Source organism: Chelonia mydas, chromosome 11, assembly GCF_015237465.2.
Source record: "Chelonia mydas isolate rCheMyd1 chromosome 11, rCheMyd1.pri.v2, whole genome shotgun sequence".
Lineage (NCBI taxonomy): Eukaryota > Metazoa > Chordata > Testudines > Cheloniidae > Chelonia > Chelonia mydas.
In genome coordinates this window covers 5300764-5328101 of record NC_051251.2, presented here as the reverse complement: position 1 = coordinate 5328101, position 27338 = coordinate 5300764, and the positions used below count along the sequence as shown (strand labels likewise).

At 50.5% G+C, this 27338-nt stretch overlaps 1 protein-coding gene across 15 annotated transcripts in view; it reads right to left on the bottom strand.

Annotated features, from left to right (window-relative positions):
* The window catches only part of BIN1 (bridging integrator 1), a 154686-nt gene that overhangs the window by 37548 nt on the left and 89800 nt on the right, over window positions 1-27338 (bottom strand). For 8 of the 15 annotated variants that reach the window (XM_037912518.2, XM_037912520.2, XM_043525057.1 and 5 more), the window contains exons 6-11: window positions 23696-23803; window positions 21131-21223; window positions 15617-15702; window positions 13366-13441; window positions 11534-11616; window positions 2705-2855 (exon numbers count right to left, since the gene is read on the bottom strand). In XM_037912518.2, coding sequence (XP_037768446.1) covers window positions 2705-2855; window positions 11534-11616; window positions 13366-13441; window positions 15617-15702; window positions 21131-21223; window positions 23696-23803 — 597 coding nt within the window. The remainder of the gene's footprint in view (window positions 1-2704; window positions 2856-11533; window positions 11617-13365; window positions 13442-15616; window positions 15703-21130; window positions 21224-23695; window positions 23804-27338) is intronic. The other 7 variants (XM_037912519.2, XM_043525058.1, XM_043525065.1 and 4 more) reach the window with 1 other exon arrangement.

Sequence of the window (27338 nt, the reverse complement as noted above, 5' to 3'; positions counted from 1 at the left end):
AATACCGAGAGCCAGATACTAGAGGCTCGGTTAAATGGGGTTCGACTGTATTCTGCCTGCTTAACAGCGACCAATCCATCCCCCTGCTGCTGCAGTCAGCCCGCCAGGGGAGCACCCAGGGCATTGCAAGATCGAGGAGAACGTGCTATTTAAAGGGAAGAGGAGGGAGGGGAAAGCTTGTCTCAGCAGAACGAGGCGGAGGATGGGCTGAGAGAGCCCTGCAGAGAGAGAGGGCCACACCTGCTCTCCACTCAGCAACTCAGGACCTCTCCAAACTGCAGACACACTTCAGAGATGACGGAGGCAGACAAGGCTCCATTGCAGGAGGAGGGTGGAAGGGGACAATGCTTCCTAGCTGGCCAGGGCAGAGCTCAATAGGGAGCAGGGGGCGCTGCAGGGAGAATGGAGGTGGGTTATTCTGAGGTACTTCGCAGAATGGGAGGGAGCCCGAACGTTTGGCTCCATGTTCATTCCCACATCCCACACGCAGCCCCTGCTCCGGTTTCCGATCCAGAGTTCTGGGACAGTCGACGAGAGCCAGGCGGAAGTTCAGACCCAGGCCTGTAACTCAGTCGGAGCGATGGGAGTTCAGTCTGAGCAGAAGGTTGAGTAGCGTGTGGGGAAAGGTGTTGGAGGGAGGGATGGGGACAGTCTGTTACTCAGGCTGGAGGAATTCCATCCTGCCACCGTGCTGGGGAGCGAACTAGCCCTTCCCCAAGAGCCTCCCAGATCACTCGTGCTGCCATCACTGGGCAAGGTGAGCGTATCACCAGGATAACGGGCAAGGCTTGTGCCCTTTTGGTGCCGTGCTGCCCCCAAGCCCAGCCAGACCTCATCTTCTCCTTGAAGCTGTCGGCAGAGATCCCATGGCCTTACCCCTCCAACGCGCCAACAGGCACTGAGCCACTCATTTAAATGGACACTCCAATCCAATGGCTGTGGAGGGGCAAGCCTGGTCCTCTCTCTGGATGTTGATGGCTAGAGATTGAGTAGGCGATGTGATGTCCTTCCCCTTTACATGCACACCATTGCTGCTCCAGGGAATTAAACATTCATCACCCACAGCCCCGGAGTTAGCTGCTGTCAGAGGGCTGGTTTGGTTTAAAGATTTTTTTTTTTCCCCATTCTGTTATTGCTCCAGCTACGCTCTCCACCTCTCCTGCAAGGTGAATGCCACCAAGTAACACTCGGTTCCAGTCTAAAAACTCAACGGACAAGACACAGCACATTCCCTCCCTGCAGCACAGGGAGGATTTTCAGGGTCTGGGGCTATACCGCTGGCCAACAATTGCACAAGGAGATGCAAGGTGATGGCCCAGCAGTAAGAGCAGACAGGTCCCTGCAATGGAAAAGAAAACAGAACCAAGACTAACAGCCGTTGAGGAAGGTTGGAGGGAAAAGATGAGAGTTTTCTAACAGGGCTTTAGAAAATGCTGCCAGGTACCTACATACCTCAAAGGGCTAAGACCGACCATGAAAGGACTTTCATGAGGCTGTGAACATCTCCCCGCCCTGACCCAGAAGCATGACTCCACCTCACCTGGACTTCAGGAAAGCTTTGATCTGTAGCCATCTTGGCTGAAGAGTGATTTTTTGCTCCGGTTAGGATGCTATTAGGCCAGAACCACTGAGAACCAGGATTCTTCCATTGGAAACAATCTACTGAAGTCACCTACTGAAGTCCATAGACTTATGCCACACCTGAATTTGGCCAGCTAAGTTTATTCTGCATTTCCCATCCATCCACTCCTTTCACTCCCTCTTATGTGGGGATGGTAGAGAGCTGCAACAGATTTAATTTTCTTTAAAGCAGAGAATAAAAATTATGAAGTCCGTCAGGTGAGAATCCAGCTATGGTGATATTGCAAGTGGCAACAGACACCATATTTTAAAAAAATACCACTTGGGGTTTCACAGGTGAGGAAAAAGACCAATGAGCAAAAAAAATTAGCTTAAATTAAATGTGTACAGCAATTATGGTGCAGGGACCACAAGGTGCAGACTAAGCCCTGCTTTTCAGAGTATTTGGAGATCAGCATTGCCAAAATGGATCAGTGGCTCAGCTTGTCTGGCACGCTGTCTCCCAACAGTGGCCGGCATCAAACACTGCAGTGGAAAGTATTAGACTCCCCACAAGGGACAAGCCTCTTCCTGGCCTCCATCAGTCAGCAGTTGGCCTACTCCTTGAAGCACGAGGATTTATTGCCCTTATTGTTCACCCTGTTTGATGTAATTGTGGATGTTCTCCTTACCCATGTCAGTGTCTGATCCTTTTTTGGATAGTGCTCAACTATTGGCTTCAATGATATCCTGTGGTAATGAGTTCCACAGGTTAATTAGGTGTAGGGTAGAGAACAAACTTCGTAGCTCAACTCTGACCTTCACCCCCTCTGAACGGTCATACACCACCCTGGTAGAGGGGTATTATTTCGTCTCCTATGGAGTACACATGTTAACAGCATTCAAAAGGAATTTCAGGGCTTGATTAGCATTCTCCCGGCAATAGAGCAATGGACAGGGAGCAATTGATCTGATCAGACAGGCAGCACCTGCCACACAGGGATCTAGGCCATTCCACAAGATGGAGAGCAGACACCATCTCATATGCTCAATAGCAGCCAAAGACCTGACTTGTGTGGCCCACTGAGCCTTTGGCAACAGTGATATCATTGCTGGGGCTAGGTTAACATCGCGAGGACACTACCTGAGACGGTGACTTAGGGATGCCAGCCGCGGGTGTTTCCAACGAGGACGGTTCCAGCTCATGGTTGACGGTCTTGATCTCGGGGCTGGTGATGGGGGACCCGTCGGGTGGAGGTGAAGGGCTTTTGTTTGCTTTCACAGGGGTGCTGTCGCTGCAGGAGAGAAAGCAAAGGAGAGTCAGAACAAGCCGCAGAATGAATTATTCTGATCAGACAGACTGGTCCAGCCAGGCCTCGTGGTCTCAGTTCTCCCCCCACTTCAGTGCCCACACCTGCTATCAGGGACCCTAAGTCCAGTATCAGGCAGCTGCTTCTGAGCAGCTTCTTGCTGAGTCACCCTCAATCCAATGCATCGTGCAGTAGGAACTCATGCAGATCACGATATATTAACCTATGTCACTGCCTTGCATGCGCATGGGTGCACTTAGGGAAGAGACACAGTCATATTATTATATATATATGGGAAACCTTAGTTCTGACGTTTCCCCACTTTTGAGCGTTGACTTTGCAACCTCAATCGCACCCTTTCAATAGTTTTTTTGCGTGTCATCTCCTAGCTTTTTAAAAACCACACACACTGAAAAAAAAAAAACAAATTCTGTCCTGTGGCATTATGCGGACACCCACATAGGTGGCAGCACCACACAGGCCTCTGCCACTTGAGCTAACAAAGAAACGGACAGCAGTAGGAGGTGGTCATCCTCTGTGGGGACCAGCACGAGAGGGGGACGAGACCTTTGCCAGAAGGTTTCACAGATATTTGCTGACAGCAGAAGACTGCTGAGAGGTCAGGAGTCTTGCGCTCCATCCCAGGCTCTCAAGGCCAGTGTGTTCTAGCGGACAAAGACTCACAGAATTGTAGAAGATCAGGGTTGGAAGAGACCTCAGGAGGTCATCTAGTCCAACCCCCTGCTCAAAGCAGGGCCAACACTGGTTCTGCTCAAAGCAGGACCAACACTCAGCTGCCCAATTCCCCAAGCTTGACCCTTTCTGCCCTGTCGCTTCCCATCTGTCCCTATCCTGGTATTGTCTGTTCCCCACCCGGCTTCCACTCCCATTCTCCGTATCTAGCCAGTCCCACTTGCCCCTCCTCAGGCTGCTCAGGCTTGTCCCAGTCTTCTTGCCCTACCAGTCCCAGCCTCCCCCTCCAGACTCACAATCCCTGTTCCAGTGTCCCACCATAACTCCCAGTCCCAGTCATTCCACCCCCCCGATTCCAATCCTAGTCCTTTTTGCCTTTCCCAGTCCCCCCCTTAGCTCCTTGTCCCAGGCTCCTTGCCCATCCAGTCACAGTTTCCCCTTCCTGACTTCTCATCCTACCTGTCACTTCCCCCGCCTCAACCTCTAGTCCCTATCCCCATTGGCTCCAGGCTCAGTCTCCCCCAGGCTCCTTGTCCAATCTCAGTCTCGGCCCCCACCCATTGGCTCCCAGCTCCCCACCCCCACCATCTCCGCCCTGGCTCTCCGTCCCAGTCTCCCCTCCGACTCCCAGTTTCCCTCCCCCACCCCACCATCTTCCAATTCCAGCTTTCCCTTCCTCTCAGGCGCCTTGTCCCAATCTACTCCCCCTGCATGGGCCAAACACATTTCCTCCTAGCCTCATTCTCAGAAACAGCTGAACCCTTTTCGGCTGAAATTATCAAAACCAATTCAGCTTGAGGCAGACACTTGGCGTGGAAAATTTCAACCCAAACAGTTAAAGTATGGCAATGTTATAAGCAACTGAAAACAGGGTCTTAGAATGGGAAGTGTCGGGCAACCTTAGTAAGGGACAGTACTACCAGCCCCACCTATAATGAGAAAGAGAAAATGCAACGGTGTTTGAGAGGCAGCTCTTCTGTTACATAACTAAAGCCAGCAGACACATGTCTTGTAGGGAAAAGGCATGGTCCCTCCACTGTGGCATGAAACACACTGAGGACAGCCACCTGGTCCATAACACAGTACACTCCAAAACCTGGATTAGACCCAGTCTAAAACCGGATGGGACTCGGAACCTCAGTCCCCATCCCATCAGGCAACAATGCACTCCCTGTATGTCCACTTGAAACAGAAATGCACCACGGTACCCATGTTCTGGTAGTCATTGGCCAACAGTGGCATGTAGATGCTCACGCCATCGGCGGATGCACTACGGTCTCATGCTTACATACAAAGTCTTGGGATAGGGTGGAGGAAGAACCAAGAGGCATTTAAAGATTTCTCTCCATTCAAAGCAAGCATCAGCCTTTGAGCCCCCGATCCCACCTCGTTCCCCAACCTCACAGAGACGCCACCCAAGAAGCAGTCACTCCACGCTCTCATGCAGATTAGAGGTTCCTAATGACGTTCACATCAGCAGCATGACAACAAGATGCAAAAAAACCCAACAGCTTTCTATGCCGACAGCTCTCACCCTGTGGGTGATATGGACCTGGAGAAGAAGCGGGTGCTTGTTGGGAGGAAACCAGGAATGGGTCACAAGCATGCATCCAACCCTCCTGCTCTTCAGCTTGAACGGATTTGCCTACTGTGTCCTCCTCAGATGTCCCTTAAGCTACCGCAGTGTGGCCGGTGCGAAGGATTGTGAGACACAGCTGAGGAGTGACTAAGTGGGGAGGTGCTAGGAGGGAAGAGGCTGAGAACTTCTGCTGTAAATCAGAGTCACAGCAACCTCAATATAAGCAGTGTGCAGCAAGCTAGTTAGTCACCTGTCAGTAGCAAGTACACCACCTCCTCCCATCCTGCGATTTCTCATTTCTAGGGCACAGAGGAAGGGGCTGGCCTCACTAGGCTCCCAAGCTCCCCACCAGCTTCAGAGCGACTCAGTTAAAGCCGCATTGCTCAGGCTGACTCAGGGACTCAGTGAGAGTGCAGGGCATAGCCAGATGAGACCCGGGGGTTTCAATCCTGGTCCCCAGCCTCTTGCTTCCCAAGCCGGAATGACTCCCTCCAACAGTGCCCCCTTCTGGTGATTTCAGAGTAGCACACGTAGGAAGGAAGGGATGGGATGGGCTTGCCTGGGACCAGAGCCTTGCATGGGACTGTTTTTTCAATCCTGCTCCCGTCCTGCTCTATAATACCTGTTCCTGCCCGCCGATGCATTGTTTCTTGCATTTTTATCCCACTCCCCCAAAAACCTTAGATCCCATAAATCCTGCAAGAGACAGATTCCCCCAGGCCACTAAAAAAAAAAAAGGTTGGTTAATACATTTATAAATGGAATTCAGGAACAACTTTTACCACTAAAAGAATAAAACAAATCTCGCTTAAACCATTTTGTGATTTAGTGTTTTCCCTCAAATTGCCACACTCTGGTTTTGATTACCCAACCAATCCTGCTCACAACAAAGTACCTTTTACCCACTCCCGCTGTTATGGCAGCGGGTCCTGCGGGACCCCAGTCCCGCTGCAGGGCCCTGCCTGGGACTGTCTGTGCCAGAAATATGGTAATTACAGGGGAGTGTTCCAAGAGATGCTGGGGGGAGGGGGGGGGACGCCGTATATAATTCAGCTGTGAGAAGAGTTGGTGATTGATTGCACACCCCTATTCCCTACCACTGGGGGGGAAATGATGCATTCTTTGGTTTGATTATGAAAAGCTTTATTGCTAGAAGGAAAACAACTATCCAGGTTCCACTCTGGGATATGTATAGAAGCTCCTTGTTCGAGGGGGCCCAAACACCCAGGCCTTCCTCCAGTCCACCAGATGTGGACAGCAAAGCCAGGGAGAATCCCGCCAGCAGGGGAGTACCCAGGGGAAAAATAAACCCCCAGTCAGGCAGCCATATGGGGCCGCTTCAATCCTGCTCAGCTTCCATGAAATTCTAAATTATGGGCCAGGTGGCCTTGCGCCACTGGCATCTGGTCGTGGATTTTCCAAAAAGGAAGGAAAAACTTAAAGGAAGAGAACAGCTCTGTGTGCAGATGGGGGTCAGGGGTAGCACTGCTCTCCTTCTCCCCTCTGCTCTCATTTGTATGAGCTTTAGGCAATGCTTAATCAGCCCAGCAGTGCCGGGGCTCTCAACTGCCAGGCCCGAAGGTGCCGGGGCTCAGCCTTGGAAAGCTTTGGCACAAATTAAGCACTGGCCTTAGGGACATATTCAGTCCCAGGATAACATTATGGGAGTTTGGCCCTGAGAGTCTCAGTCTTAGTATAAAATTAAGCAAATGATGAATCTGAGCCCCAGACTCCTCCCTTTGGTGCGGAGAACAAGATCCTGATATGGACTGGAGTAAAGATGCCATATCTCAGGGCCCCTCCGTGACTCTTGAAGTGGGTCATTTGTCTGAAACGGATACATCTCAAAGGGCCCGGCTGATGCCCTAGCTACAGAATAGACACCACCCAGGCAGCTGTGTGCCGGCTTCCACACCCGTGTGCCTGGAGGGACTTCAGATTCCAGTCCCGTTCACTCACTGGCCTCTCTGATGACACTGCCACAGCTGTGGTACGGGCACCTGGCCCGTCAGGAACTGATGCAACCAACCAACTCATTCGCAGTCTTCGGGGGCAGTTAATTTCAGTCCCTACCAGGGATGTGAACTGGTGCCCTATAGGTGAAAGGCTCCACACATCTAGCTGCCCCTTTCTCCTTTAGGCCCATCCCATTTCCTTCCACGCCACCTGCCTTGGGTTTAGCAGGCTCCGGACCAAAGCCCTCGGTAAGTCACGGCCATTTACTGCCAGCTGAAGCTTTCTGCTGCTCCGGGAAGGAAAATGCCAAGTGCTAATTTTGTCTGCTCCTGAAACCTTTTCCAACCCCAGCGTGGTTGTTTTAACCATTCCACGGCACTGCATTCTAGGAGCCAGCTGGGATTAAAATTATTTTTTCTGACTAGTCTTGGTAGAAAGTGTCAGCACAGAGTCTAAGGAACCCCCAAGCTAGGAAATGCTTCTACACAATTATGCAACTATTCTTTTCTCTGCCTTGTGCATTCAGTCCCGCTCTTAAGTCTCCCTTTACATAGGCACCCAATCTCCTACGTGTTTCCACTTTAGTTACAACATGCATGTAGCCATCAGCTACAACCACTAGGTGGTCAGACTACTCTGCGTATTGAAACAGAAGTTACAACCATGTGCTTTTTAAAAGGCAAGAGGCTTGACTCCCTGCTGCTTCTACCTGGTGCTGTGATTCGCACCTGCGCAATGTGGTAGCATTTTATAGCCAATTTGCACTGATCCATGTTACTGGTGTCACAAGGGGCAAAGCATGGGGAATCCAGGTTCAGCCAGGAGGAGGGTCGTAGCAACTTATTTCCCCTTCCGTGGGCAATAAATCAGAACACATTCAAAAGGAAAGCTCCATCTTGGGGAAAGGAGGCCTTTTTAACTGTCAAAGTTGCACCAGTTTACATCAGCTTTTAAAACAAATCATACTTTTAGTTAAACCAGAGCAGCTCTGAACCAGACAAAGCCTGAAGGCTCGAACAGCTATGGAGTCTGAGTGTCAGGCCAGAACGGACCTCCAGATCATCCAACCTGACCTCCTGTGTGTCACAGGTCGCCAATATCTCCTAGCACCCTCCAACGAAGACCAACAACCAGAAAGGGAGCAGGGATTCAAACCAGGAATAAGAAATTATTAGGATTAGTCAGACATGCAGAAATCTCCAATGATTCCACGGGGCCAGAAACACACTGAGTCATGCAAGGAACTCCGTTCCAGTCCCCAGGTTAACACCCCCCAGGCTGTTAGAACATGGCCTTCTATTCCACTCAGACATGTCTCATAATGCTGCTCTCCGTACTGGTACCTGCTCATCTTCTTCTTCAGCCTGGAGAACAGTTTACTTTTCTTTCTGGTGGGGATGGCACACAATGATTTCCATTACCGGATAGCACAGCCATGGGGGAGCAAACGTTAAGGTGCCATGCACCAGTGAACCTGGTGCCACAGGATGATTGTATTCAAGCCCTTTCTTCTCCTAGCATCTGGGTTTGATCTATGTGCTAGGTGGCAGAGCACAGGACAGGACTTCCTGTGCATGACAGGGACTTGTATGAGCACTGGCAGTGTTAAGAGATGTGAATTTCCCCGGGGACCGTGGGGCAGATCTGCAGAAAGAGGCCGATGTGTAGAAAGCCAGACAGGCAGGGATCCATAAATAGTCTCATTTCACAGGTGGGCAAATGGAGGTTGGGAAGTTACAGTGCCACAGTGAGCCAGTGGAAGACCTGGGGTTAGAAGCCAGGAATCCTGACTCCCAGTTCCCCATTCTCCCCACCTGCACTGACACCAGCTTACACTGCTCCCTTCCATTTACACACTCAAAGCACACGGGAGCCACACCAAGCAGAATTCCTCACAAAGACAGCATGCTGACATAACAGGGACCCGTCCCATCTCTCCACCCATCTAGATCCATTTCCTTTCACTCTCTCCATCTCCAGCCCCTGTCCCTGTGTATACAAATGAGGGGAATCATCTGCTCTTATTGCAGGCCATGATCTGCAATGAGAAAGGAAAGGGGCATTTCCTCAACTCCACCGGACAAGATTCCCCAGCAAGATGCTGAGGAGCTACTTGGAGAGATGGAAATTCCCAACTGTCTCTCCCGCCATCTGCAAAAATCTATTGTTCCGACAAAAGTTTGACGCCATCCAACCCCCTCCCTGGGTACCTGTGTGGAACAGCTCTGTTACAGGATGGGTCTGGACCCTCGGTAGAGCCCAAAAGCAGTGCATCAGGAGAGAGAAGGAGAATGCTTTTCTGTTTGCAAAGATCTCCATCGCTCTGGCTCAGAGCATGTGTGGAGTGATTCAGTGGGGCAACTGGGCATGGAGGGAAAAGATGGAGCCAAGCCCATGAGTTTCTACACATTCAGGGTTTTCCATGTTTATTTTCCCTCCTAAGGGCATGAGCTCTCCCAGCCAGCCACGGTGCTCTGGGCTACAGCGGAGGGAGCTGGGCTGCCTCACATCCTACAGATGAAGCTGGAGGCTTGCCTGGGCCAGAATTGTACTGATGGAAAATCTGATTTTCTTGGAAGCTTTTGTTGGGGAGGCCTCGCTGCTGGCCAGAAGTCACAAGTATTCATAAAAATAAACAAAACGTATGTTGAGTTGTCGTCACTGCGTTCCACTGGGCCAAAGTTAAAGCATCAGCTGCCGCCTCATCCCTCTCTTGTGGTTTGTGCCTTCCATTTGAGCAGACTTCAGGAGAGTGTCCCAATCATTTTGATTAATCAGGACTGGGTGCCATCTGGAGGGAATCAGAGCCCCATCGCTCATGAGAGGAGATCTGCCCCGTATGACCCCATCCCAGTGGACTGGCAGGATGGAGCTGGCTGCATTAGGAAAGGGACCAGGGAAGAAGAACCCTGTACTGCTGAGGTGGAACGGCAGCTGCATTGAAGTCAATAGCAAAACTCCCATGGGACTTGAAGGTGGCCCGGATTTCATCCCTGGTGTCTTTAGAACTGTAAGGATCTCACCTGCTCCCAGCTGAGAAAGACCCAGCACACCAGAAACCCATCCTCAAGGTATGGGGATGGGCTAGGGTTTTGCAAGGTCACTGGACTCTATGGCCAAGAGCAGACCCCAAACTTCTGTGCTGGCTACATCACAGATCTCGTTGTACTTGGTGTGGAACAATGGACAGACGCTCTTCTGGAAGGGAGGGGGTAGAAAAGAAGGTCTGCTACATAGCACAGGACCCATCTACCACGGGGTAGGAACTGTTCTAACACAGGAGTGCCCTATTGGGTTCATAACATCTTTTGGTAGAGGATAGAAGAGTCCGTTTCTTTTTCAGGTCCCCATGCACAATGCTGCAGTCTGGGTTGCGAAGTCTTCAGGGGGATGTTTGCTAGATGGGGAGATGGAAACACCATCTCCACCAGAAACATTTCTACTGGTCTTAAGTTTCATGGAAGTTTGTATCAACACAGGTAAAATTTGGCCTCCTACTTAGGGTAACACCTTTACCTTTAAAGTTGGCGAATCGTACAAACCCACTGATACTGGGTTTTGTGTTTGCAACAAAGGGTTAAATTGGGAGGGGAAGGAATAGGAGTCCACAGGGGTCCCCATAGCTGCTCTAACCTTTCCACAGCTGTCCTGGAGCAAGGCGCATAGGCTGAAGTTATCACTGATATCATGCCAACTCCCCCATATGCGGATTTGGCATTTATGTTGCATTACTGCTCACCCAGCACGTGGGATGAGCAGCAGCTGGAAGCCAGAGGCCCACATTGCTTCATCACTCACGCATTTGGATGGGAGCCAGATACAGCCTCAGCCACAGCCCGACCTTCCCACCACCTTAACTGGAAAGGCTTGAGATTTTCAGTTAACCAACAGATTTGCAGTTAATCAACGAGGACCAGATTCTGCTCAGACAAAAAAGGGATCCTGTGGACGCTAGCACTTTGCAGAGACTCCTGGGGCATATTAGAGGTCTGATGTTCCCTAAACGCAAAGGGCAAAACTGGGTAACTGCACACAAGAGTTTGCCAACTAGAGATTTGGGTTTGGTGACCAGAGGTGGGATGGAGAGGGGGCGGTGGATAGGGGGAGATGGGACATGTTACTCTTGTCTCCGTGACTCAGAGGAGTTTTGGTCTTAGATGTGTGTCTGAGGGTGAAGCCCATGATCTGGAAGTGAAACTGTCCCTCTGTGCAGCCTGACCCGCAATGAGAAGCACTGGGTGGGTCAGTTCTGCATCTTGGGCGTGGAATGATCTATTGAGAGCCACTAGGTGACCGCCACATAGGATGAGGAAGGAGAACTGAATGCAGATAAAAATCAATTCACTCTCCCCTGTAAGAGACATCGCCACAGAGGCCTCCCACCTGCTCCTTCGACGTCTGCAGGGGAAAGCGCATCGCTCCAACGGTGACTCACCTTGGCTGTGCTTTAATGGGGAAGGCGTTGCTCGAGTACTGCTTGTCTAAGTTCATCAGGACATCGTTGAGGTTTTGGTTCAACTGTAAAAAGAAGAGAACCCTAAGAAGCAGGTGGGGAACAGGCTGGCTAGCCAAGGCAGAGACCTTCATCAGGACCATGACGCCCCAGGAGAAGGCACACTGCTGGTGAAACTGGGCCCACCTTCGTTCCGGCCCCTCCTTGGCCACCCCCTTTTAACGGAAACAATCTGGAAGCACTAAAGTAATCCACGCATTCTTTAAAGTTCCAAACCATGAAGTGCCACCAGCACCCCCTAAGGAGCTTGTGTGTCTGATTTACCAACTACCCTGCTCAGGTCTTCTCTATTTCCTGCCTTTCTGCAACCTCCCCGATATTACCAGGGACCTCTGCATGAAGCCTCGAACCTCATCTGTGTCGACACCAGAGGTTACTACTATGAAATGGCTGAGTCACAAACAAAATTACAGGCCAAAGTCACCGTTTGCACTAAGATCCCACTCCATCAATGTCAATGGTATTGCACCCTCCACGCCAGCAATTAATTTGATCCTACAGCTCTAATAAGAAGCAGATGACTTAAGGAACAAAAGGTCCTGGTTTCCTGCATGTGTCCCCAAACAAAAAACTGGGGAAGAGACCTGTAAAACATGTGACACAGGAGGAGGATTCTCTCTAAACTAGTGGTCCTCCCCCCTTTACTGTGGTCCGCCCCCCCTCGCCCCCTAGGAGCCAAGGCTGGAAGTGGGGACATGGCTCCAGGGGCGGGGATGCAGACAGGGGTAAGGGAGCCAAGACTGGGGGTGCAGCTAGGGGTGGGGCTGGCGCCAGGAATGAAGCCCTGGCCGGGGGCCAAGGCTGGAGGGAGGCAGGGAGTGGAGCTGCGGCCGTGCCATGGTGGATGCCATGGCCGGGCACGGGGCCAGGAAGTGGGGCCATGGCTGGGGCCGGAGCAGAGCTGGGTGCAGAGTGGGGCTAGTGGTTTGTAGCATTACTGTAGAACACTGGCATATTTTTGCAACGGTCCCTGTGAAGTATCAGCAGAACTTGATGCTAATGTTTAAATCATGCCAGCCATTTCCTCACTGTGAGTAGTTACCTCTGGGAATTTAACAACCATAATGTTGCTTGTTGCTTAGCTGCTGTATTGTTGCCCGGACTACAGATGGAGAACAAAAGTATTTGTTTTCACTTGGGCTCCCTGTCTCCTCATAAAAAATTATGAGGATGTATAGGGAATGTATAAATCATGTGGGCAACGCACAAGCCTGGAGGACTCCGGGAGTTATTTCAAATCTGTTTAAGTTAAATGAAAACAAAAATTCTGGACGAAAGTCATTGTGTTGGCCTTGCCACTGACTACCCCTCACACCTCTTCAGGGCCTGGCTAGGGCAGCTACAGAACAAGCATGGAGCAACTAAGCCATCTGCTCCTTGAGATACTCCTTAGGGCATTGAAGGGTTACTACAGATGGCACCTTTGCTACCAGTTTATTCATTTTAGTAAGTGAAACTCTTTACCCAAAAGTTTGAAGGTGCTGAATCAGACAGGCTTCATTCATTGCTTCTTTGACTCCATGTGGGATCCACTGATTTTAGGGGGAATATGCCCCAATCAACAATACTCCCAGCTGAAACCTGTAAGATTCCCTGCAGCGACTGGATGGCTATTTAAATAGGGATGTTACGACTGTAAAGCCATCAGGACAAGCACTGGCTTCTTGTACAGCCCTGGGTGCATTTGCTGCACTGCACAAGCGTCTGTTAATGATAATAGCACGGCAAATGAAAAAAAGGGCCAGCAACCTTACCTTGCTCATTTCTTTATGGAAGTTCTCTTCTAGGCCTGCTATACTCTGGAATGTGTTGACATAGAAACCAACACGACTGCCAAATGAAAACAGAGCAAGAGTTAGTGGATACATGTGGCTCTTCCAAGATCGGTGGACTTGATTTGCTTTGCTAACCCCTCCCCACCCCCCACACACACAATGCATTTCACAGTTAAGCTGCGCTTTCTCACCGTCCTAACAGCAGTGTAGGTCAGGAAGTCCCCAGACAGCCCTGTGGGCTGGAGCGACCGTTTTGCTTTGCTGCCATGTGGGAGACACTAGTTACGGAATAAACCAGGCCAGTGGGGCCTATAGGAGATGGTTGGTTCTAGCAGAAAGAGAGAAGACTTTTTGTGGTGGACCCACCCCACGCCATCCTCCAGAGTGGTACTGGCCATGGACCAACACCCCCGCATCCTCCCTTCTGGAAAAAGATGCCACAGTAACCACTGGGGGAAAACAAGAGGGTTGAGCAGGGAAGCCCCAGAAGTCGGGCAAGCCTTAGGGGCCTGGTCCCAGACACATTCACTGGGTGACTCCCAAATCTAGTGACTTGAGTCAACCCAAGAGAAGTGCTGCCCTGCCGGCTGGGTCTTCTGCTCTGAAGAAGGGGCGCGACCCACCGTCCCTTACACGTGGGGCGCGTCTCTCTGCTGATGGGTCAGAGACAGCTAGAGCTGCAGAGGGGGGCTGAGCCCTGAGAAACAGCTCAGCCAGATGATGCTCCCCCAGCAATTCGTAACAGAGGACAATTAACTGGAGCAGCTTGTCACCACCCAGGTGGAGGGGCACACACGCGCACACACAGCCTGGACTGCTGGGCAGTGAGGTTAGCAGGTGGCAAAGAATGACCCAACGCCCCCACAATCAGGTGTTCAGTGATGGTGCGTGTCACCCCTCATACAGGGTGGGTCGGTGCAGCAGATCTATCCTTCTCAGGGGAGAGATGTTGACGGAAATGTTTCATCTCCGCTAGTGACCAGCGGAGAGAGGAAGTAGAGTGGGATGGTGCAGAGGAGATAGCTGTGCTCACCTATCACAGCCGGGGAAGCCTCAGGAATAAGCTACACAGCCAGAACGCTAGAGACAGACTATAAGGCCCATCAGGATTTTGCTTTCATCCTGCTGATGCCTGCTCTCCCCTCCTCCTGTCCTCCCCCTGCCCCCACCAGCCTTGCCCCAGAGGACTCCATTTTAAAAATCAGAAATTGGGACACTTCTGAGTGGACTTTGCCTGCACTCGACCCTGACACTCCCCTCCCCAAACATCAGCTCTCCTTCCTCATTCATCCCCTGGCCTCCACCAGGATTTCTCCGAGCTCCCCTCGTCTCCGTGGCTGCAATCCCTGTACAGCAAACGTACGATCCACTGGTCTCCCTTCATTGCCTGCCTGTTTCCCTGTGTCCAGCCTGCCCTCGGGAGCCGAGCACCATTGGGCGGCCAGCTGGGTCCCTGCTGCGCAGCAGGGTTGGAGAGTCTGGGACTCAGACGCCAGGGAAAGGACTTGCCAGCCAGAGCCACGCCTGGGGGCTCAGAGCCTAAGGGCACACTGCAAAGAAAATCCTGCAGCGCTGAGCTGGGGTCAGTTGCCTCGGGCTGCGGGACTGAAAATAGCGTGTAGATGCTCCTGGCTGGGCTGCAGCCCAGGCTGTGAAATCCAGCGAAGGGTGACGGTCTTGCAGCCCAGGCGCCAGCCTGAGTGGGAACGTCCACTCTGCTGGTTTTAGCCCCGTAGCCCGAGCCCCGCACACTCGAGTCAATTAACCCGGAGTCCGAAACTAACTGCCGTGGATTTTTCTTTGCAGTGTAGAAGAGCCCTAAATCCCCTTCCCCACTATGTCACCAGCATATTGAAGCTCTCCCTAGGCAGATTTTCAAGACCCCTACTACCCGTTGTACCACTTTGCCCCACTGAAACAAACATGCAAAATTAACGACCCCCTGCCATGCCCTAATGCGCTATGTAATTTATGGACAGCCCCTAAAAACAACACACACTGGGTGGCTACTGTGTTCCCGGATGATCTGGGGACGGCAGGGTCTTGGAAACAGGATGGGGGTGGCTTCTGTGAATGCTAGAAGAGGCCCCAAGAGCTGGGACGCATCCAGAAATCCAGGGCAGAGTGTTACCCTCAACCCAGGCCCTCCTTCACACCGATGGGGAGCTAATCACAGTAACGACCTCCCTAAGGGGCAAATGGCCTCTGGCGGCCGCCCTCGGGCACTCACCTATTCCATAGTGAAGGCAGCTCCTCCTGCAGATCGAGGTTCATCTCCTCAAACACCTTCTGAGCTTTCACCAGCTCTTCTTCCGCCTTCACAACAGAGACGGGACAAGTCAGCACCCACGCAGCTCCATGCAGCACAAGGCATTCGCTGCTTCCCTGGCCAGTTGGAGAGACCAGGCAAGGGAGAGCCCCCGCACCACACTGGTCTTGCTGAACCCCTTTAGTGGCAGCCTAGGGTAATTCTCTGCTGAGGACAAGGGACTGCCAAGAGGAAAGATCAGACCGCAGTGGGTGTACCTCAGCCTAGCTCCATGGACGGCAATGGTGCTAAGCCGGCTGGACACCCCGCTCCAGCTTTGAACCCCCTGTGCACAGGGAGAATCGAAGACAGGGCTCTGCATTGCCAGAGCAAGAGCTTAAATCAGCTGATGAGGAATCCTCCGTCACGGGGGAACCCTCTACAGATGCAAAGCACTGGGGGCAGGGCGGGCGCGCCCAGCGGATCCCTGCCTGGCAGAGTGCTGCTGAGTAGTGGCCAGCGTAGGAGCAAGGCTGGATTGCGCTCAGCAGGGAGATGGCTCTGAGCAGCAAGGACAGGCTTTCACAGCCATGGAGCCACAGTCTGGAGACAGCAGCCAGGATGGCAGCTAAAACCGGTGCCGACGAGCCGTGGGCCACACATACCAGCCCAGGGAATCTAGACTCCTACACTGGGGTCTGATCAAGATTTTAACTCCAGAATCCAGACCAGCAGCCTGCTCTGCCCTTTGGCCCGCTGTCTGGGTGAATCCCCCTATCTCCCATTGCCAGCACCAAGGAGCCCATGACCAGGGCAAGAATTCTGGCATAATGCAAAGATACAAGACGCTCATGGCTCCTACTGCAAACAGCACAAGTCAGAACTAGGTACGTCCACCGCCCCACACACCTCAAGTCAGCACCGGGCATGCCCACCACCCCCTTCACCCTCCCTCCAATGCAGCAGTGGACACACCCACCACCCCCTACTCCCCTCCCAAGTCAGCACCGGGCACACACCCTCTCCCCTCCAATGCAGCACCGGGCACACCCACCGTCTCCATACTGCGTGCCCCCACCCGGAATCAGCACCGGGCACGCCCACCTCCCTAAACTCCCCCGAGTCAGCACCGGGCACACCCACCACCACCCTACTCCCCTCCCCCTGTGTCAGCACTAGGGATGCCCACCACTCTACACCCACCCTAAGTCAGCACCAGGCACATCCACACCCCACTCCTCCCACCGTCCCTCTTCCTCCCTTCAAGGCCCTGTAGCGTGAACGTTCCAGTTTCAATGTTTCCATTCTCTGCCTCGCCCCTGCCCATGTGGTGGGGAGAGAGAACAGTGAATCCCTGGAGTAACCACCCCACAGCACAGCCTAACAGGAAGGCCAGCACAAGCTGCTGTTTATATTAAATACAATAGCAGGAACGTCCAATGCCACAGGGCTCTCCAGCCTGTGTGCAAATCCAGCCCCCACAGGGGCCCGCTCTCTCTGCCTTCCTATTGCCACAGGAACCTTCAGAACTGGAGGCTGGCTTCCTGCCCCTTCCAAGAGACAAGGGACAGACATCGCCAGGAGAAGGAGATCTGATCTGCTCTGCAATGGGGTTAATAGAGGAAACCCGGCTGTAGGCAGCATTGGGCTCTCTGTCTCAAGGACGGGCATGCACACAAACCAGATTAATGGGGGAGCATGGGGGGGCAGTCAGGAAAGGAGACATACTGGCCTGCTACGTGGCAGACCCAGGTTCGATTTCTGGTCTCCTGCTTCCCTGGCCAGGGGGAACTAGCAGAGGAAGGGCTCAGGGTCTCTCAGTCGAGCCCCCACCCAACTTTCAGAAGTCACCAGCCCTCAGCAGAAGCCTGGAGTGATGTCCTCAGTGCTCAAGGTCAGAGAACAAGGGGTTCCTGCCAGAGGAGAGACAGCTGGGTACTGGAAGAAATGCCCATCTTGGTCTGTCTGTGAAATGGTGGGTCTCTAACAGAGATATGGAGCCACTCCAAGGAAGGCACAGAGCAACGGAAGTGACACCTGTCTTTCTTGCGCACTGGCATTTAGACAAGCCCACCATTTACTGTGGCCTTGCAAAAAATGAACCTCCTCCTAAACAGAGATGCCGCTTTATGCAATGCAGAAGGGCAGAGGACAGGATCAGGAGGGTCTCTTCTGGCCTTAACATCTATCAGGGCACGAATGTTTCCGATCCATTCACTCAAAAGGAAAAACTAGTGAAGTCACCTTTTAAATGTGCCCCCTTTCATTTCCACACCAGGCTTGAACCGTAGTCAGGAGTTCAAATCCCCAGAGGCGAAGATCCCCATTAAACACTGTGTTTTTCAGTAGCCCCATTGCACAATGAAGGAAATGACACGGTCCCTCCCTCAGGTTTATCCGTTCTCCAGGCCGAAGGACACAAAGCAATCCTGCGTGGATCTGTGAGTATTGGGACAGCCCAAAGCACAGCCACTAAAAGCCCGCAGGCAGCGTTCACTCTAGAAACGTGAGGGAAGAGGGATCCATGCAGCTCAGAGCTATGGCTAGGGCTCCGTTGTGGATATCTCAAATCCCTTTGCTGTTCCCAGTGATAGAGCTAGATTCATTTCTCTCGTGCTCTGGCCAAGCCAGTGGTATATGGTCCCCGGGATCCAGCTCTATGCAGAATTTATTTTGGTTGGATGCAGCAGGCCTGATTCTGTGCAGTGCTGAGCGTCTCCTCACAGCTGTCCTCAACTCCCACTGCCATCAGTTCCACCGTTATCCCCATGTTACAGGTAGGGAAGAGAGGGAACGTCTACACTGCACATTACGGGCCAGACTGAGTCAGATTTGAGCCCGAGCCCAGCTTCCGTCCACACACATCTCCGTCTGACTTGGTTCAGTAAGCACTCAGGACCTGGATTCTAGGACCCTGATAGGGGGGTGGGTCAGAGTCCAAGTCCCGCTGAGAGGCAGGTCCAAGCCGTGTCATTTTGCAGTGTGGAGGCAGCTCAAGCTGCAGACCTGAGTCAGAAGGTCTGTGCAGTGTAGTATGGACATGTTTGCACAGCTGCGAGACCCCAGTGCAGCAACTGTAAACCCAGACTTACAATGCAGTACGGATGCTTAAGCACAGGCTTGGAAACACGGAGTCCACAAGCCCGGGTCCCACATACCCAGGCTAATGTGCAGTGAGTAGAGAGTCCAAGGCACAGATGTTCAAAGGTATTTAGGCACCTCTCTCTCACTGAACTCCCATTTTGATTTCGGCATGCAGGCTCTGGGCCTAAGTGACTTGCCCAAGGCAACACAGGAAGCAGTGTCAGAGCAGAAAACTAAACCCAGGTCTCTTAAGTCCCAGGCTAGATCCTAACCCATAGGCCATCCTTCCTCTCTGGGGAACCAGAGGGGCACACCGCTCAGTTAGCTGGTTACTCGCTGGCTGATGGGACGGACCACCAGAAACACTGTTCTGCTGGAGCTACAGATCACCAAGGACACTGCGGCTTAGACAGGAGTCAGCGTTTCAGTGGAGCTAAGAAGCAGCAGGAATTTGCTGCTCTAAGCAGTTTCCTTTTTGTTCCAAATGGGAGACAGTCACCAGAATGCTAGAGTGTAACTCGCTTACACCCCCTAAGAGGAAACCTCCCGAGCGTTCACAAGAAACTCCCACTATTTTCTATCTGTTAAAGGCCAGGCGGGTTGGTTATTTGAAAGATTGTCAACTCATCTTTATATTAAAAATCAGAAGGGCTTGCCCAGTCTTAGTCTCCCCACAAAAACAGAGCAGACAATTAGGGAGATTGGGACATAACACGAGACTGCACGATGAGCAATTGGCAGGAGAAGGGATTTTTACTCAGGCTGTTTAACGTTCTGGGGTTTGATAGCTTTATGCTGATTCCTTTGATTATGGGCTGAGAAACCTCCCTCTCCAGTTGTGTAGCCTCCAAAGAAGCTTCCACCAATTCTCTCTTTTCCCTGGTATTTCTCAGCAGAAAAACAAGCCTAAAGAAACCTTTCAGGCCCTTAGACATCACCAAGAAGCAAAAAAACGTGTACAATTTTTCCTCCTTTGCAATTGCCCTAAAGGTGACCTGCAATCTTCTCCATTAGCCAATGCTCAGTTTATGTGGCACTCCAGCGTTTTTACTGGCCAGTATCATATCAGTACAATCAGAAATTGGCTGAAAGCTCCCAGGTATTTTGAAGTGTAGCGTGTCATAGGTAAACAGTGATTCATTCACTGATCAGGAATGTGAGGGAGCATTTGAATGAAAGCAGATGAGATCACTAGGAATGTATGAGTAGATATGTGGGTTTCTCGGAATCAGAACAATGACTCAATGTCCTCCTCCCATTCAGAGTATTTGTTTTCCTTCCTCCCTAGCAGAGTCCTCCTGTCCGTCTGGTCCTACTGTAGGTCCCTGAGATTCAGATGCTCAAAAGGTACTTAGGAAATGTTTTAAATGGAAGTTAGGTGCCTACAGACCTTTGAGGATCTGGGTCTGAGTATTTCCATGCAACAGTCACCATGGAAGATTCCACCACGAAAGCAAGTTTCTCCTTCCCACTCCCCAAGCAAGGATTGGAACAAAGAATCCAATTTCAATAACTATAGTTTCATCGACCTCACTTACTGAACTCCTTCCCTGTACGTTCTCAAACCTAAATAATACCTGGAAAAACCCTGCTTTCAGGCAGCCCCAGGGCCTACAACTTGACGGTGTTCAGTCTAGTGCTGGATGTACCTCTTGCATCCATTTCTAATCCAAACCAGACTGGACCTCTGAGGCCTTGGGAGATTCTCTCAGCACTTGTTCTATAAACGAATAGTTTCAAATCTGCATTTTTGGATCTCACCCTGGGAAAGTTTTGCAACTAATTTGTACAAATGTATAAACCACTTCTGCTTTTTGCTGTGATATTTTGCATCCAGCTTTACTGAATGGCAGAAATTCACAAGGCATCTTCTTAAGGTTTCTATTTTTAACCATAAAATCTGCTTCTCATTTAGGAAAAAAAAAGCTACTAGAGGAACTGGATGGGATCTTTTGTCCCAGCCCCATTCTACACCCCTTGCCCCAGTGTTCACTTCATGGGGTAAAGCCAGTGGCAGATTAATGCATGGGCCTATGGGATCCGTGCCCAAGGACACTGGCCAATTTGGGGGCCCCTGCAGGAGCACTGAGGAGCAGCGGTTGGGGCCCCATTGAAAGGAAGGTGTGGGGGAGCCCAAATGTTTTGTGCCCAGGCCCCCAATAAATCTTAATCCACCTCTGGGCAAAGCATAATAGAGTTTTACTGGAAAAATCAACTGATCAAACCTACCCCAGATGTAACTTCACTTAAGGTCACTGGTGTTAGACCAGGAAGAAATCTGGCCCCTGAACAACAAGGACACACTTTATGGAGAGCCTAGAGTGAACGCTGCCTGGAAATTAAACGCACATTACGGGACTAGAGCCCAAAATAGCACATGCGGGGGTTAGAGCCAGGAAGGTAGGCAATCACCTGATTTCGGAGCAGATTAGTTTGAGCAACGAGATGAGCTTGTAGTTTTCCTTGGCACCACTGTGGCGCAGCTTTCTCAAGCAGCGAGACAGGCTGCGTGGGGGAGCGTTTTCAAAGGAAAGAGAAAACAAAAATGAGAGAGAGAGAGAGAGAGAGAGACACAGACATCTGTTTAGAAAACAAAATCACAAGAGAGAGCATTACAGGCTGGGCCAACCCAACACCACCAAGGCAAGAGACACAGCATCCAGGGGACAATCAGTTATGAATCCTTCAAAGCATACCAAGTGTAGCGGTAATTAATGCTGCGATCTGGAGACAGAGGGCACCAGGGCTGGGAGACTGTTCACCAGCAGCCCAGCTGCAAAGAGCAACAGACAAGAATGGTTAGTGACTTAGCACAAAAATGCCACGTGTTGAGTTTCCTCCGACTGCCTTCAAGGAGGTCGGGATTAATTCAACATCACTCTCATCCACATGCAATTATTTAAAGTCCACAGCACTCATTTTAATGGAGTGTTGTCAATTAAGCAGTAAGTGGCAGGATTCTTAAGGGGTGTGTACGCATGTGTTATAAGAAGAAGGGGAGGGGGGGGGAGGAGAGGAAGGATAAGTCCAAAAGAATTCGTGATGCTGTTGGTGTTGTTCTAATATCATGAGAAAACACCAGTTAGCTCCCAGTATTTGCTCTATATTGTAACAACAACAAGACTTTGCATTTCTCCAATGCTTTTCCATAGATGTCAAAGCAGTTTACAAAGGCAGGTAAGTAGCATTATTCCTATTTACCAGACAGGGTAACTTGAGGCAGAGAGGGCTGAAGGGCCAGACCAAGCCCACTGCAGTGACTGGAAAAGCCCCCATTGTCTAATTGCTTTGTACAAGTGACCCAGAGGCAGCATCAGGAACAGACCCCTGGGCTCTGTCCTTTGGTCCACACTGTTCATCGACCTTATCTATTAATCTGTCAACAACCAGTCATCTGTCACAGAGCAACAGCACATGAGCAGTCTGGGGGAGACCAGTGAGTGTAGCAAAGATAGAGGAGTCTAGTTTTCCTAGACTTGAAAATACCAGAGCCAGAGGCCTCAGGTTCCAATGTTCATATATGAATCACCGCAGCAAGTTTTAAAATCGCCAATTAAACACCACCACCCCTAAATGAAAGGTTGCACCTCCCCACCCCGAGGAAAATTTCCTTCCTACTTCTGCATGCTTAAAGAAAAAAGCCAGCGGAAAGTTATGTTAATTGAGCCATTTGACTGGCTGACCAGCCTTATGTGTTGAATGAGGGACACTGGTTTTTTCCATACCTGATGCAATGATTCTGGTTCCTAAAGTCACCTTCAATTTTGTTCCCTGGTTTTGCATATCCATAGTGCAAGCAACGATAAAGAGATGAGTAAAGACTGAGGGCTTAAAATAAAGTGCAAAAGCAGCACTCAGAAGGCAGATGAGCCATTAGGTCCCAGACATACAGAATCACGGTTAACTTTTCCAGAGCTAGTTAGAGCAACATCATCTTCCAGGACCATTGGTGTATTTTGAGATAGAAGCATTTGGATTTAAAGTGTGCTGTTAGCATGTTCTGGCTAACACCTTGGAAAAGTCTAGCGTAGACCAGGCAGACTTGGATGAAATCTTGGCTCCACTGAAGTCAGTGGCAAAATTCCCCATTGACATCCATGGAGGCAGAATTTCACTCACTGCCTTTAATATGTGCTCACAGGGGGGTGCCGAGGCTAGTATTCAACCATCTTAGCACATGTTCAAGTCTACTCTGTCTTGTCCACACTAGATGTTTCAAACAGGTTAGCATCACACGTTAATTCCTAGTCACTGCAGGGCCCAAGTGATCACGGAGGGCGTAGTTTCAGAAAGACTGAAGGGTATTCAGACAACCTAATTGCCAATTTTGCTTTGGCTGTAGCACCTTCCAGTCTGAAAGAGCAAAGCTGTTCAGGGGACGATTTATACAGCAGGAATTAACGGAGCAGAGGCTCTGAACAGGTCACAGCCGTGCCCACGCTGAAAGTGCCAGCAAACACTGCTACAGCACTGTTGATCAGAGTGTCTCAGAACACTCCGCAGACTTCCTGAATTCAGGGCACAGCAGCCAACCACTTACTTATTCTCATCACCATTTTACAGATGGGGAAACTGAGGCATGCGGATATCCAGGGTCAGAGAAGGAAACAGAACCCCCTCCTACCTCCCAGCTCCTAGCTGGCACCGTAAGGCCATTCTTCCTCTCTCACTCAGGCTTCTGTGATCACCAAAACCATGTACCCCTGAAATCTGCACCAGGTACACTGCACAGAAGATCAGCATCAGTGCACTAAAGATCAGCGTCAGTCAGAGCCTTCTCCTAAAGTTTATTTGGGGAGTAAAAATAAATGGATGGATGTGACCCTGCCAAAGAGAAAACACTCTGGCTGGATCATTGCATGACAGTTCTCTAAACAGAAAGCACCTGGGAACGATGAGTCAACATGTTAAAACTTCCTAAACGAGCAGTTATTAAAAACAATAATAAATGAAAGCAGGGCCCGCCCTTTGCTTTACCTTGGCAATTTTTGTTTCGTCTTTCTTCTTTGCGGTTTGTAGGGATTCAAAATGGTGTCTGGCGCTGTCGTAATCCACAAGCTTCCTCCCTCGCTTAGCGATCCGAGACTGAGAGAGAGAGAAACACCAGCTATGAACAGCCAGAGCCATGAAGTTTAGACCCTTGTCAGCTGAACTCCACAATTTAACCCCTCCTCAATTACACCTTATTAAATGAGTAAAGGATTGGCCTTTCTGGGTTTGGGCTAGCTGGAACCCCCTGTTGCTTCTGGGGTTCAGACCCCATAATAGGTCACCCCCTTCAGAAGGTCTCTGCCCCTGGCAGCATTTCCCCAGGCATCAGGGAAATGTCTCTCTGCATCGCCCTTCTCCATTATCTGTGACGCACCAACAGCAGTGGACATGAAGCAAAGACTGCCTCCAACCCAGAGCCCAATCCTGTGATTGGATCTTTTAGCACAGAGCCCTCCGTTTTGAAAGCCAAGGTTACACATTTCCTCCCGAGCGTGCAATGCTGTTTGTGAACAACTACAACCCACACTCGGTGCCGTGCAGGCCCCTTCGTGCCACGCCAGTTGGAGTTCTTTGTAAATTAAACTTTCTGAGCAGCTCTGGGTGGAGCCACTGGCCTTCTCAATGAATTCAGCCACAGTAAAACCCACGCACATTTCAAATGCGCAGCCCCATGATTCTGCTCTCCCACAGGATCCTGATCCAAAGCTCCTCAAGATGACTGGAAGGGCTCCCCTCGGGTTTGGATCAGGCTCTCATTCAATATCCTTCTAGAACAGCTGGGTAAAAACTTTTCTGATGGGTAAAAACAAGGATTCTAAGATGCTCCTTTGCAATAAAAGAAGCCTGATCTTTGAGTCAATATTGAAATAACTATCAAAAAAACAAGAAAAAAAACCAAGCAGAGACAGGCCCAGTTGCTGTTCAAATCAGAACTACCCTAACCTTCCAGAGCCACAGTGCTGGTTCATGCCCCTTTCTGGTCATTGCATCCTTTAGAACAGTGGTTTTCAAACCGTGGGTCGCAACCCAGAACTGGGTCATGGTGGCTCTGGTCAGCACTGCCGACCAGGCTGTTAGAAGTCCCATCGGCAGTGCTGCCCAGCTAAGGCACGCTAGTGCTCACCTGTTCCAACACCACACTGTGCCCTGGAAGCAGGTTTGGCTCCTAGGCAGGAGAGCCACGAGGATCGGCTCCGCACTCCCATTGGCCGGCTCCTGGCCAATGGGAGCTGGGGTGGGACGGTGCCTGTGGGCAAGCGCCATGTGGAGCCGCTTGCATGCCTCCACCTAGGAGCAGGACCTGCTGCTGGCTGCTTCCAGGGCGTAGCGTGTTCCGTGGTTCCAGGACAGGCAGGAAGCTTGCCTCTGCACCCCAGCTGCACCGCTGACCGGGAGCCAGTGCCCCAATCCCCTGCCCCAGCTCTGAGACGCCCAAACCCGGAGCCCCTTCCTGCACCCGAAACCCCTCATCCCCAGCCCCACCCTAGAGCTTGCACCCCAAGCCCAGAGCCCTGACCCCCTCCTGCACCCCAACCCCCTGCCCCAGCCCAGAGTCCCCTTCTACTCCCTGAGTCCCTCATTCCCAGCCCCACCCTGCAGCCTGCACCCCAACCTTCTGCCCCAGCCCTGAGCCCCTCCCACACCCCAAACCCCCCATCCCCAGCTCCGTTGGGTCACGGGATCTCCTTGTGTATTCTAGAAACTCCACAAAAACGCACTCAGAAACGTTCAATACTGGGTTACAATATTTTATACAAGTAAACCCTAGACAGTGACCTGCACAGGAGTGGGAGGGGGGAAATGGCTTTTGTGCCATTTTTTTGCTTCTTAATGATAGTTACAGAAGGCCTGAAAGGTTTTTGGTTTTTAAATCTGCTTCTTCTTAACCATTTAAAAAAAACCCACCCCTCAGGAATATCAGCTTCCCTGTTCCGACTAGGGTCTCCTTGAAAGTCCAGAGAACTGAATGGGAGCATTCACAACCCTTAACTGAAGGACCTGGTTGTTCTTTAACTAGGAAATCTTTCCACCCACCTGGTTTCTGTGTATTGGAGTTAAATGGCTGTTACGACAAACAAAAGCCTTTTGACAATTTGACTAAAATTCTCCCCCATCTCAATCCATTCCTATTTCCTCAGTACTTGCAACATTGTCATCACACCAGCTCCTGCATCCCAGGAGAAGCAGAGGAATTTCTAACGAAAAAAAGCTTTATTTAAAAAACAGAAAAACCTCTCAGTCTGTCTTGCTAGATCCTAAGGAAGCAAACATGGCACAAATCCATTTTGTTTTGTTTTGCAGGTCACCTTGATGACACTATGTTCTTATGTAAAGCTTTGCTGTGGAGTCTCACTGATGTAGAATTTGCAAAATCTTTTGTAATGGTTTTCAATCAGTCATGCAAACCAAATTTGACTCAAGCCACTGCTCAGTGCGGGTGGCAAATGCATGCATGCTGAATAGGACTTTACCAGAAAAGACAAATTGTTTTTTTTAAAACCCAGACCACTGAAAGATTTTTTTATTGTAAAAGAAATGACATTCTCAGTAAAAATAAATGTGCGTCTTAATATAGGCCCCAATAGGAATCTGATCTCTAGCTAATCCTAGGAAGGGATCAAGAGGTGGACAATGCTTTGATTATAGAGGGATCTAAACAACGCAGGAGGTTGTTTTAATTTCTTACTGTTTGGAGAATCATTTGGGAATAGGGTTGCCAAGGGACATATTACTGGAGGTTTCATCCCAGGACATCATCTTTAATTAAAGATTACTCTTTAATTCCTGGAGACTCCAGGATAATCCTGAAGAAATGTCAACCCTACTTGGGGATTGAGAAAGGAAAAAAAAAAAACATATCAGTAAGGCTGCAATATTTGTGGTCTGAGATTTTGAAAGGAGTGTTTGGTGCTCAAATTCAGGGGAAATTTGGGTGCATGACTCCTTTAGGAACCCCAGCCTAAAACCTTAACAGTGTTCCAGAGAAGCTAGACATGGAAAAGCTGTAGCCCTAGTCTACACTACACAGTTAGGTTGACCTAAGGCAGCTTACGCCCCCCTAATTAGGTCAGTGTCTATACTACAGCCTTGCTCCCACTGATGTAAGTGCCTTGCTACACCGACATAATACCGCCACCTCTATGAGAAGTGTGGGGCTGATGTTGGTGTAATTAGGGGCAGGCGACACAGTGTCTGTGTAGACACTGCCTTACTTACATCAGCTGAGATTGACAAGAAAGCCAGGCAGCTAGAGAACATAAGAACAGCCATACTGGGTCAGACCAAAGGTCCATCTAGCCCAGCATCCCATCCCTTTATATACACAGAGAACATGAAACAATGGGTGTTACCATACACACTGTAACGAGAGTGATCAGCGAAGGTGAGCTATTACCAGAGGGGAGGGGGGCGGCGGGGGTGGAACCTTTCATAGTGATAATCAAGGTGGGCCATTTCCAGCAGTTGAAGTTTATTTGTTGAAGAATTGCCACTTTTAGATCTGTAATCGAGTGACCATGTACGTTGGCCAAACTGGACAGTCTCTACGTAAAAGAATAAATGGACACAAATCAGGTGTCAAGAATTATAACATTCAAAAGCCAGTCTGAGAACACTTCAGTTTCTTTGG